The sequence below is a fragment of the Lampetra fluviatilis genome, chromosome 46, assembly GCF_964198595.1.
Source record: "Lampetra fluviatilis chromosome 46, kcLamFluv1.1, whole genome shotgun sequence".
Taxonomy (NCBI): domain Eukaryota; kingdom Metazoa; phylum Chordata; class Hyperoartia; order Petromyzontiformes; family Petromyzontidae; genus Lampetra; species Lampetra fluviatilis.
Window position 1 is genome coordinate 4,815,189 of NC_136320.1, and position 12,781 is coordinate 4,827,969.

Consider the following 12,781-nt stretch of genomic DNA (forward strand, 5'->3'; position numbering starts at 1 on the left):
TAACAAATGGAATCGACTGAAACTCGAAGGCAGTGTTATTGACGAATGTGTTCAGCTTTACCTTCAGTATAAATCCACAGCAATTTTGCTTATGGGTTCATACTTGCTTTACACGATTATCCATTGCCTAACACACTACACACGTAATCCAGACACATACGTCACGTTATAAATGTCTTTATTTTTACAGTAAAATGTTTATTACATGCATCTTCCAGTAACCGACACTTAGAAGGCATGTTTGTCTGCACCGCCTTACATCAGAATACTGGGCAGCAGCAGCAGCAGCAGGCGAACATTCTGGGGAGTGGCCGTCCTCTTAAAAGCAAAGACAACAACGACGAAGAGAGATTGACGATTTGACCACCCTGACGATCCTTTCACTTGAAACCACCGGAGAGAAGCAACGGAAGGTCGGTGCATGAACACACACGTGGACACACACGTGCACACACACGTGAACACACACGTGAACACGTGAACACACACGTGAACACACGTGGACACACACATGTGAACACACGTGAACACACACGTGGACACACACATGTGAACACACACGTGAACACACACGTGAACACCCACCTGCACACACAAGCACACACACGTGGACACATACGTGAACACACACGCGAACACACATTTGAACACACACACGAACACGTGAACACACACGTGAACACACACGTGAACACACACGTGAACACACACGTGAACACACGTTTCCATTGGGCAGATGTTGAGCGGTGAACGCAGCCTTCAAGATGAAGCTGCCAAACGCCACCGGGTTTGGCCCAGACGGGAGTCCTCGCGCTTGATGAAAGTTCGCTGGGTCGCGGTGGCCTGAAGCTCTTGAATTTATTTTTTTATAAATCAGGATTCCGTCCCCACATTATTATTATGATGTTTTTACCCGTAGGCTTTCACAACCAAAATTTTGATTCACTGCTGGTTTCTTTAGGGTAAGATCTCGTTGCCAATCCGAATCAAGTTGATCATGGCGGGCAAAACTTGGCAATTGATTTGGTTTGTCAGCAACACCGGAGGAATGTTGAAAGGGCAAGCAGATCGTTGTTTGTTTACAATTTGTATCCGACATTGTAGTGGAGATTACAACCAGCATCATCAGGCGATTAACAACATCTCGGCAAGCAGTTTCAAATGTTCTGGCTTCATACTCGACTCGTGACGTGGCCGAGGCCAGAACGTGCAAGGCTGCTGCTGCTGTTGCGTGGACGGTGCCAGCTATGGAGTGGGCGTGGTTGTGCGAAAGTGGGCGGGGGCTAATTAAAATAAAACATAATAAAATAATTCTCACGACGTTTCGGCCACAACGCAAGCAGCCGTCCTCAGGTGAAGAACAGGTCTGTCGGGAAGACAGCGTCTGAATGAAACACCCCAGGGCTTGGAGCGTATATTTAAGCTGTGTTGGATGATCTGCTAAATTCCTCTTGATATGCAAATTCTTTTGTCAAGGCGCTTTTCCCCCTCCAACCCAGCTTAAATATACGCTCCAAGCCTGGGGTGTTTCATTCAGACGCTGTCTTCCCGACAGACCTGCTCTCCACCTGAGGACGGCTGCTTGCGTTGTGGCCGAAACGTCGTGAGAATTATTTTATTAAGTTTTATTATTATTTTATCATTTCCCTTCTACGTGACTTTACCGAAAGAACCAAGAAGATGAACCACAACATCAACAACATCAACAACAACAACAGCCACAAGCTGAAGGAGTCAATCCGCCGACGCTTTGCGCTGCTCTGCCAGCCTGCACTCGAGACGGAGAAGCTGGCGCAGGAATCCGTCGTTGGGGCCGATGGCCCGTCGGGAGCGCACCTGGCGCAGCGCCGACTGCACATCGCGGCCTCGGCGCAGCATGAGGAACGCGACGACGAGGCTGGGAGAGCGGCTGTAGCCCTCGCGGCAGTGAACGAGCACGCGGCCTGCGGGGAACAAGCGACCAAGAGTCACAACCGGGTACCCCCCGATACCCGTACCCGGGTACAGGTAGGCCGTGAGTCACTGGTGAGTCACCGTTTGTCACTCATTTCCCAACGTCTTGTCTCTTCTCACAATTCAAGTTCCTAGAATCAACCCACCCGCGTCTGCAACATGGCTTCATCCCAGAGGTCGCAATCGTGTACCCGATACTCGTACCCTACCCGATACCCGGCCGGGTACGGGTAGCCGGGTATCGGGTAGGGTACGGGTACCCGTTTGCGACCCTGGTGCGGCCGGGTACGGGTAAGGAATCAAAACCCGTTTGCGACCTCTGACAAGCGAGCGGCCTGCGGTGAGCGATCACGTGTCACGCGCCCCGCACAGCCGCGCAGCAGAGAGGCCGTCCGTGCGCTACGGCTCGACGCTTCGATTGCGCCCAGCGGGCGCTCACGCGGTGCCGCACATTGACATTCGTTGTGATGACCCCTCGCCAGAGGAATGTGGAATTTCCACCACTTTGCTCAGGGGCTTTGCAAACTGGCGACGAGCATCGCGTGATTGTCCCGTTTGAGCAGGAAATCATTTACGACTTTGCGTCCGTTAAGGTCTACGCTCATCCCTCTGCCATGGAGATGTGGAATTTCCACCTCTGGCTCTGGACAGGCGATGAGCACCGCGTCAATGTCCCATTGAGCAGGAAATCGCTTCGACTCTGCCTCGACATCGTTGCGTCCGTCAAGATCGCTTCTTAAGCTCACGATGCAAGGCTCGGCTCGTGCTGCGGAGGAGAGTCGATCTTGATGCGCATGTACCCAGTGGGGTAGAGTGGAGGCACAATGGTTGTTAGCACGCCACATGGTAGACCTGGCGAAAGCCGAGTTTGATTCCCGGCAGAGCTAAGATGGAGTGGGGGGGGGGAGTGACATCTGAGCCCGTTCTGGGCACTGCACCCTCACCGAGCACCACTGACCAGCATGGTGAAGTATGGTCAAACAGACCCATCGTGGGGTTAGGGGCCGTCCATAAATGACGTCACGCGATTTTGGACGATTTTTGAGCCCCCCTCGGCACACGGCGTCACAAAAAGTCAGACCTCTCTCAAATGTGACGTCACAAAGCTCTGCCCCCCCCCAAACTAAAAGATGCTCCAAATTGCTTTAAACTATTGTCATTGTAGTGCGTATTTAATGTGCCGCTGCACTCTGATGTTGTAGGAGAAAACATTTATTTTAAAAGTCTATTTAATTAAGTAAATGACGTCACGCACCTAGAGGAGGGGGGGGGGGTCGGACATTTGTGACGATGTGTGACGAGGGGGGGGGGGGGGTTGAGAAATGTGACGTCACATCAAAAGGCGCAACTTTAAATAAATATAGACAACAGGTTCTACTTAATAAAATAGACTTTAATAAATGTTTTCTTCTACAACATCAGAGTGCTTTGTGACGTCATATTTGAGGGGGGGGGTCTGACTTTTTGTGACGCCGTGTGACGAGGGGGGGGGGGGTCAAAATCGTCCAAAATCGCGTGACGTCATTTATGGACGGCCCCTAATGTATTGTGGGTACGATGTTGTTGCGTATAACGTCAATCTTTAACTCTGAATTGTTGGCGTGAAAGAAGCCATCACTGCGGTCACTCGCCGCAATGTTTAAGAAACACCGATGCCCTCGGTTTTGACGACTTCTGACCCCGCCGCCGCTACGGGAGATCCAATTGCACCGTCGCTGTCGAGGCCCAATCAGCCGCTCCCTCTCGCTCGCCCCGACACAGGCAACGTGCACGGACGGTCGATCGAGACCCGGCACGGTGCCGAGTCATCGGGGGGTGCGAGCGATGCGGGCACACGGAGGGCGCCGCGCCATCACGGACCCGGTCGGCAGAGTTCGATTCCCGCTCACGGTCAACATCGGTGACGAATTTCTGAATCGGTTCTGGGCCTCCCCTAGGTCGACTCGGCCTTAAACGCAAGACCTGGTGCGGTGTGCAAGCGTCGCCACTGGAGAGACAAAGGCGGCCGAGCGCGGTGCTGGCCACCCCACGCGGCCGCTTGGGTGTCACGCCGGCCTTCGTAGGTTGCTACTCGCTAAGGGGCCGTCCATAAATGACGTCACGAGATTTTGGACGATTTTGACCACCCCCTCGTCACACAAAGTCAGACTCCCCCTCAAATATGACGTCACAAAGCTCTGCCCCCCCCCCCCCCCAAAACCATATTTCCATTTTGAAGATAAAACATGCTTCAAATCGCTTTAAACTATTGTCATTGTCGTGCGTATTTAATGTGGTACTGCACTCTGATGTTGTAGGAGAAAACATTTATTAAAAAGTCTATTTAATTAACTAGAACGTGTTGTCCATATTTATTTAAAGTTGCGCATTTTGATGTGACGTCAGAGTTCTCACCCCCCCCCCCCTCGTTACACATCGTCACAAACGTCTGACCCCCCCCCCTCCCCCAGGTGCGTGACGTCATTTATGGATGGCCCCTAACAGCTCTTGCCCCAACAGCCTGCGGGTACCTTTGGGGTGCGAGAGCGCCTTCTCGATGAACTCGGCCCCTTCCTCGAAGTACTTGCCCAGGTCGTACGAGTCGAGGTCGCAGGCGGGGACGCCGTGGTAGGCGATGCCGCTCCCCTCGTAGAACTCGGCCCCCGTCTCCACGTGCATCAGCGTCGTGCCGTGGGCCGCGTTCAGCACGTGCGTCACGCCCAGCCGATGGAGGTTCCTGACGCTCCGCGCGATCTCACTGGGGGGCACCGCGCACACGCACAGAGATGCCCGGTCACAGCGGGGCCCACCGTGTGGCCTCGTTTCAAGGCCCTCCACCCCCCCCCCCCCCGCGGGGGTCAGTGGCGGCCGCTGGTGGCCTTTAGTGCGGCCCCTGACGTGTGCCCCACCACTGACAATAGACAAAGATAGACAGCTTCTTGCTGTGGATTTCACAGCTGATGACGATTGCTTGTGTTGCAGTCGAAACGTCGTGAGAATTTTTATTGTTTTATATTTGTGTAGTGGTGATACGCGCTGGGTGTATATGTCGTGTGCCAGCGCGTATGTACGGGTGTGTGTGTGGTGACGCGCGCTGACGGGGAGGAGCAGGCGTCAGTGCGCGGGTGGGGGTAGTGCTGCTGATTGGCTGTGTGCCGGTGACGCGCCCAGAGGGAGTGATCGGGTAGCAGCGCGGTGTGATTGGTCGGGGAGTGGAAACACGCGCTGAGCGGAACCGGATCGTAGGGATAGCGCGTGGGGATTGGGTAACTGAGGAGCGGTGCCGACGTTGAGGTCCGCATCCGCTCCGTCTCCCGGGAAGAAGGGGTATATAAGGTGATGCACAGAGGAGCAGGGGCAGAAGTGGAACCATCTAAGAATGAAGACGAAGGTGCAGAGATAGAGCCCGGAGAGGAGAGTAATGGAGAGTAGAGGGGAGTGAGGTATAAGTGTGTAGCCAGCGAGAGAGAACGGTCTACACGAGCTGAGTAATGTATAGTGTGTAGCCAGCGAGAGAGAACGGTCTACACGAGCTGAGTAATGTATAGTGTGTAGCCAGCGAGAGAGAACGGTCTACACGAGCTGAGTAATGTATAGTGTGTAGCCAGCGAGAGAGAACGGTCTACACGAGCCGAGTATGCATACGGTGTAGCCAGCGAGAGAGGAAGGTCTACACGAGCCGAGTATGCATACGGTGTAGCCAGAGAGAGAGATGCAAAGTCTACACGAGGCGAGTGGAGAGTGTAGCAGAGGCGCAGAGTCTACACGAGGCGAGAGAGGAGTGTAGCCGAGGCGCGGAGTCTACACGAGGCACAGAGAGCCGGCAGCACAGAATCCAGAGTCAAGAGAAGCGCATTGTGAAGAAGAGAGGCCACGCGTTGTATTGTTACAAGTCAAGATTTAATAAAAGAAGTGTGTTCCCGTCAAGGAGTTTCCTGCTGTCATTTTCCAATACTTCATCTGGCGTCAGAAGTGAAACGGGCTTCCAAGTATGGAGACGAGGAAGACCCGTAGGACCCACGGGATTGACCGCGAGGAAGACCTGGACGACTCGGGGCCGCTGGTGGCGGGGGGTGAGGAAGAGGACTTGCCCACGCTGCAGGGTCCGTCGACGGCGCCGGCCGAGCGACCGGGGACAGACGCCGGGCTTCGTGAGGCGCACTCCCGACTGGCGGAGCTGCTGCTCGCCGCCGCGTCCATCTTGGCGGAGATCAGCTCGTCGGGAGGAGCGGGGACGGTGGGGGACATTTTACAAGGTCGCCCCGCAGATTCCCGCCAAAACGAATGGGGGATTCCCGCCATTGCGCCTGGGCCTACTTTTGGCGGGAACGGCGAGCGCCACGTGGTGGTGGGTTCCCAAGCGCGCGCATCGACGTCATCAGCGCGCGAGGGGGTCCGCCATCTTACGTCTGCTGCTGGAGCCGCCATCTTAGACACCGACGGACAGGCGGAGAGGAACCACGAGGCGGATGACTTCATTTTTCAGCAGCGCCTGCCCACGTTGTCAGCCTTCAAGGCGGAAGGCGGAGACTGGGGCCAATTTCAGCGAAGGTTTTTGGCGCATCAAGAGATGTCAGCGTGGTCCGATGCTACGGCGCTGCGGGCATTGCCCGCCATGCTGGACGACGATGCGCTCGCGGCCTTCAGGGCTGCACGGAAGTCGGACCGCTCCACGCTGAAGGATGCGCTGGGGTTGTTGGCCAGGGTCTACGGGCCTCCCTCTACGTGCCGCCATCAGTTCTACGCAAGACGGAAAGCGGCCACGGAGACCGCGCTGGCCTATCGCACGGCGTTGCTGGCTCTTGCTGATGCTGCGTTCCCTCGGATGGACGAGGAGGGCCAAGACGCGATGGTTTTGGAGCAGCTGCTCAAGTTGGCGCAGGACCTGGGGGTCCCTATCAACACAGCTGACGAGATTGATATTTCTTCTTTGAGAGTCGCCACGAGTATTCAAGCGCACGAGGCCCTACAACGGAAGCAAGGCGTTGGTTGCAACGCTGCTGTCGTCGCAGCCCCGGGTTTGGTGGTCGCCGAACCCCAAGTCGTCAGCCCACGAGAGGAGGCGTTCGCCACGGGACGACCAGGGGACTGGAGGCCGGGGGCCCGGTCGCCTCTGCGATCGGGCCGAAAGTCGGAGCAACCAAGATCTACTCCGACCCTCGTCACGTGCTATAACTGCGGCCTCCGGGGCCACGTGGCGTCCGGGTGCCGCGCTCCGCGGCAGCGCACCATGGGAGCTCGGCTGGACGACGACCGAGAGCCCAAGTCATCTCTACAATCCCCGGCAAGTCGCGGCACCTCACACGCTCGGCCTGTTTATTCGGCACACATGGGACGCCGCGTTGCGGCGGAGGAGGGCCGGTTAAGGTTCGGGGATTCGGTTCGGCGAGGGGGGTTCGGCCGGGACCAGGGAGACATTGAATGGGCGGAATTGGGGCATAGAATTGTGGCTGCTTCGGCGGGTTCGTCCGTTGTTACGGGATCTATTGATGGGGTTGAGATTAGGGTGTTAGTGGACACGGGGGCATCGGCAACTATTATATCGGACCTCATTTATAATATTCTTCCGGTCCAATGTCGTCCGCTGCTTCCAGTGGATGTGCCATTTTACGCCGCTAATGGGGGATCGTTGGGCATTATCGGTCAGGTTAGGGCGTCCATTTGCATTGGAGATATCAAATTGTCGGGACCCGTTTTCGTTTCGTCTTCTTTGGCAGTTCCGTGTCTTTTGGGCACTGACTTTTTGGCTAAAATGCCCATTAAAATTCTTATCGACCAACGATGCATTGAACTGCCATCGGGTCGCCGGATTTCATTTTTGACGGGCCCTACTGACATTCGGACGGCGTGCGCTACGATACAAGCGGTGGCGACGCAGACAGTGCAAGTGCCCCCGGGTTCACAGATGTTGATTCCCCTCCGGTTGCGGAAACCATGGGTGAGGGAGGCTTCGGGACAGAGTATGCTTTTGGGTCCTTCTAACAAGGCTGTCGGGGGTCTTGATTTATCGGTGGCTCACACTTTGGTGCGGGCTGACAGGGATCCGTTTGTGATGGTTTTGAACGCGGGGTCGCGACCAGCTGTCATTCCGCAGGGCACCGTGCTGGCTCACGCGGCGCAGGTCCCTGGGGATGATGGGTTGGTTGCGCAGGTGGGCTCGAGCCCCGCGCGGAACGTTGAGCCAAGGGAAGACCTTGAGTGGGTCCATTCGTTATGTGCCGCCTCGGACGATTTGTCGGCGGCGCAGTTGGGTGCGCTGCGCGAGTTGCTCATTGAATTCTCTGATGTATTCAGTAAACATAAGTATGACATTGGGTGCACGGATTTGTTGCACCATCACATTGAAACGGGCGATGCGGCGCCAGTCAGGCTAAATCCCTTCCGACTGAGTCCCGTGGAGAAGGAACATGTTCAGTCGGCTGTTAACGATATGTTAGAAGCCGATATTATTTCGCCCTCCTCTAGCCCGTGGGGAGCGCCTATTGTGCTGGTTAAGAAGCAGGACGGGTCCCTGCGATTCTGCGTTGATTTCCGTCGCCTGAATAAGATCTCTGTGGCTGACGCGTATCCGCTCCCCAGGATGGATGAGTCCCTCGATGCATTGTCTGGTGCGCGATATTTTTCGACTCTTGATTTGTTATCGGGGTTTTGGCAGTTGCCGCTCGACGAAGAGTCGAAACCTAAGACAGCATTTCGGACTCCAGGGGGGCTGTTCCAGTTTAATTGGTTACCCATGGGACTTCACTCCTCTCCAGCGACGTTTCAGCGACTTATGGAGCTGGTTTTGTCGGGCTTGCAGTGGGATACATGCTTGATTTATATGGACGATGTCATTGTTTTCAGTAAAACGTTTGAGGAACACCTCCGGCGATTGAGAGGGGTGTTCTTGCGAATGCGATCGGCTAAGTTGAAATTTAAACCGGCCAAATGTCACCTCCTTCGTAGGTCCGTTAGATACTTGGGTCACATTGTCGATTCTTCGGGGATCTCCACCGATCCCGCGAAGACGGATTGTGTCGGTTCGTGGCCGACACCTACGTCCGTTTCCGACGTGCGTAGTTTCATCGGGTTTGCTTCTTATTATCGGCGGTTCGTTGAGCACTTCGCCACTATTGCAAAACCCTTGCACGCTCTAACGGCGAAGGGAGTGAAGTTCAAATGGGGACCGGAGGAGGAGGCCGCGTTTCGCTCCCTCCGGGACGCCTTGGTGGGTGCCCCACCCTTGTGTTATCCCGATTTTGCCAGTCCCTTTTTGCTGGACACGGATGCTAGCAACACGGGCATTGGGGGGGTGCTATCCCAAGTCGTTGGGGGTGTCGAAAGAGTTGTCGCCTACGGTAGTAGGGTGTTGTCTCCGGCGGAGCAGCGCTACTGTGTCACCCGTCGCGAGCTGCTTGCCATTGTTTTTTTTGTGCAGCAGTTTAGGCCATATCTTTATGGTCGTCACTTTACAGTCCGAACGGACCACGCGGCGCTACAGTATTCATTGAGGGTCGCCCAGCCCTCGGGCCAGTTGTCGCGTTGGTTGGAAGTCTTCCAGGACTATCAGTTTACGACTACGTACCGTAAGGGGTTGCGACACACGAATGCCGATTGCTTGTCGCGGTTGTTGCCTTGTGATGAATGCGCGTGTTTGTCGGGATCGGCGCGCTGTAAACCGACGCTTGCGGGGGAGATGGGGGCACTGGCTGCGACAGCGGGCGCACCGATCGGGGATGATTCCACTGCCTCTCAGGGTCGGGACTCGCTGCTCTCGCTGTCGCTCAGCGAATGGGGCCGCCTCCAGATGGCGGACAGCTCGCTGCTAGCATTGCGCCGCAAGGTTGGGGGTCCCGAGGGGGACCAGGAGCGTACCGGCTCCTATGTACTTGAGCGGGGCGTGTTATTGAAATGGGACAGTTTGTCCCGGCGGAACGCACTCGTGGTGCCTTCCGCTGTGAGGGGGAGGGTTGTCTTGGCGGCACACGAACGCCTCTTGCACTTGGGAGTTAACAAGACGCTTGCCCTGCTTCAGCGTGACTATTACTGGTCGGGAATGGGAAGTGATGTGGTGCATATTCTGAAGGGGTGCGTTGAGTGCGCCAGGCGTAAACCACCGGCCGTGGCAGCTAATCCACCGCTGCAATCTATTCAGGTCTCGCGTACCAACGAGCTCGTTGCACTCGATATTTTGGGGCCCTTCCCAGTCACGCCGAGAGGGAATAAATATTTGTTAGTGGGGGTCGAATACTTTACCCGATGGCCTATGGCGTGGCCTCTCGCTAACCAGTCGGCAGCGGCTGTGACGGATGCCTTCGTCCAGGGCTATGTCCTGGACAAGGAGGCTCCCGAACGCCTGCTGACCGACCAAGGTAAAAATTTTTCGAGTAAATTGTTGCAAGAGGTGTGCGATCTGTTGGGTACCAAGAAGGTGCGTACCTCCCCGTACCACCCGCAGACTGACGGGATGGTGGAGAGACTCCACAAAACCTTGACTTCCATGCTGTGCCAGCAGGTGTGCGAGGCACATGTAGATTGGGACCTGCAGGTCCCGGGAGTCCTTGCCGCGTATAGAATGGCCCCCCATGCAGCTACGGGGTTTTCCCCATTCTATTTGATGTACGGTCGGGAAGCTGACCCGCCAATAGAAACGCAACTTGGCCTGTCCGCTCCACGAACTAATTCTAATTTGGCAGAACATATTAAGTTTAATATTCACAAGCTGACAGAGGCGAGGGAGGCCGCGCGGCTTAATTCGCGGGCTCGCCAAATTGCTAATGAACGGTTGCGGGCACGGAAGGTGTCCATGCACGAATGGAAACCAGGTGACAGGGCCTGGCTGCATTGCCCTCAGGCACCCTTGGCTACGTCGCCTAAATTGTTGAGACCGTGGAGGGGACCCGTGGAGGTCGTGCGCGTTGCACGGCCCCAGTGCGTTCAGATAAAGTGGGGAAAGCGCCGGTGGTACGTTCACCCCTCCCGACTGAAACCGTTCTCGCCTCCATATGGCCTCCCCTTGTGTCGTGATGGCCGGGCGTGTGACGTGACCGGCGACCCAGAGGGGGAAATGTCTCTGCCTGATCCACACGTATTTTCGCCTGATCTGCTCCCAGGTGTCTCGGAACTGACAGCTGCCGATCACCGGCGGCCGGATCTCCGCGGCGGGGCCGGCCCTTTCAGGCCCGTTCCGCGCCGTCTGGAGCAGCCGGAACCGCCGGACGGTCGTCAGTGTCCCGCCCCATACGATGGACCAGCCAGACGGACTCGCGCCAGGTCGTGCTACTTTGCATGACCTGCCTCGTGAGGAGTCGGGGCAGTTGGAGCGCCTCGTCACTGCGTGTAGTCGCAGGGACGTGGGGCGCGTTCGTTTCGAATTTGCTCGTATCGTGTTATTGTTGACTTTTCGGGTTCATTGTCAATCTGTACATAGTTATTCTTGTTGTTGTTGTTGTTGTGTTATGTTACGGGGCACACTCGGGGGGTTACGGGGTTTTTTTTTTGTTGGTTGTCGTTTTATCGTCGCGGTTGGTTGTTGTTAGCAGCCGGGCCGGCTGCGAGCTATGTGGGAGGGGGTGATGTAGTGGTGATACGCGCTGGGTGTATATGTCGTGTGCCAGCGCGTATGTACGGGTGTGTGTGTGGTGACGCGCGCTGACGGGGAGGAGCAGGCGTCAGTGCGCGGGTGGGGGTAGTGCTGCTGATTGGCTGTGTGCCGGTGACGCGCCCAGAGGGAGTGATCGGGTAGCAGCGCGGTGTGATTGGTCGGGGAGTGGAAACACGCGCTGAGCGGAACCGGATCGTAGGGATAGCGCGTGGGGATTGGGTAACTGAGGAGCGGTGCCGACGTTGAGGTCCGCATCCGCTCCGTCTCCCGGGAAGAAGGGGTATATAAGGTGATGCACAGAGGAGCAGGGGCAGAAGTGGAACCATCTAAGAATGAAGACGAAGGTGCAGAGATAGAGCCCGGAGAGGAGAGTAATGGAGAGTAGAGGGGAGTAAGGTATAAGTGTGTAGCCAGCGAGAGAGAACGGTCTACACGAGCTGAGTAATGTATAGTGTGTAGCCAGCGAGAGAGAACGGTCTACACGAGCTGAGTAATGTATAGTGTGTAGCCAGCGAGAGAGAACGGTCTACACGAGCTGAGTAATGTATAGTGTGTAGCCAGCGAGAGAGAACGGTCTACACGAGCCGAGTATGCATACGGTGTAGCCAGCGAGAGAGGAAGGTCTACACGAGCCGAGTATGCATACGGTGTAGCCAGAGAGAGAGATGCAAAGTCTACACGAGGCGAGTGGAGAGTGTAGCAGAGGCGCAGAGTCTACACGAGGCGAGAGAGGAGTGTAGCCGAGGCGCGGAGTCTACACGAGGCACAGAGAGCCGGCAGCACAGAATCCAGAGTCAAGAGAAGCGCATTGTGAAGAAGAGAGGCCACGCGTTGTATTGTTACAAGTCAAGATTTAATAAAAGAAGTGTGTTCCCGTCAAGGAGTTTCCTGCCGTCATTTTCCAATACTTCATTTGTATTATTTTATTGTTTCCCTTCTACGTGACTTTACCGAAAGAACCAAGAATATGAATCCCTGCAGTCACGAAAGAAGCTTGAAATCAAAATAGGCGAAGAGTAAAATTAATGATCGGAGGCGGCGGGGAGGAAAATAATCGTCGATAAAATGTTGAAGAAAACTAAAAACCCGCACCCGTTTGCGTATATTCCGTGCGAAGCAGATTGACACGTGGGGCTCCAAACTTCGATATATTCAGGAAACCCGACGACCAGCGTGACGCGTGTTTGACATGGATGTACAATGATGTCGTGGATGCAAACAAAGCAAAGTGAGAACGCGTGACAAGCGGTGATTATCGTGCCATTC

The 12,781-nt window shown here is 55.6% G+C and overlaps 1 protein-coding gene across 2 annotated transcripts in view; it reads right to left on the reverse strand.

Moving 5' to 3' along the window:
- Nucleotides 1-1,554: 1,554 nt before the first annotated feature.
- LOC144947700 (corrinoid adenosyltransferase MMAB-like) overlaps nucleotides 1,555-12,781 on the reverse strand; it is a 36,992-nt gene continuing 25,765 nt past the window's right edge. For both annotated transcript variants that reach the window (XM_078877002.1, XM_078877003.1), the window contains 2 exons: nucleotides 4,464-4,690; nucleotides 1,555-1,943 (listed from right to left, as the gene is read on the reverse strand). In XM_078877002.1, the coding sequence (XP_078733128.1) occupies nucleotides 1,735-1,943; nucleotides 4,464-4,690 (436 nt within the window). In that variant the 3' untranslated portion in view covers nucleotides 1,555-1,734. The remainder of the gene's footprint in view (nucleotides 1,944-4,463; nucleotides 4,691-12,781) is intronic.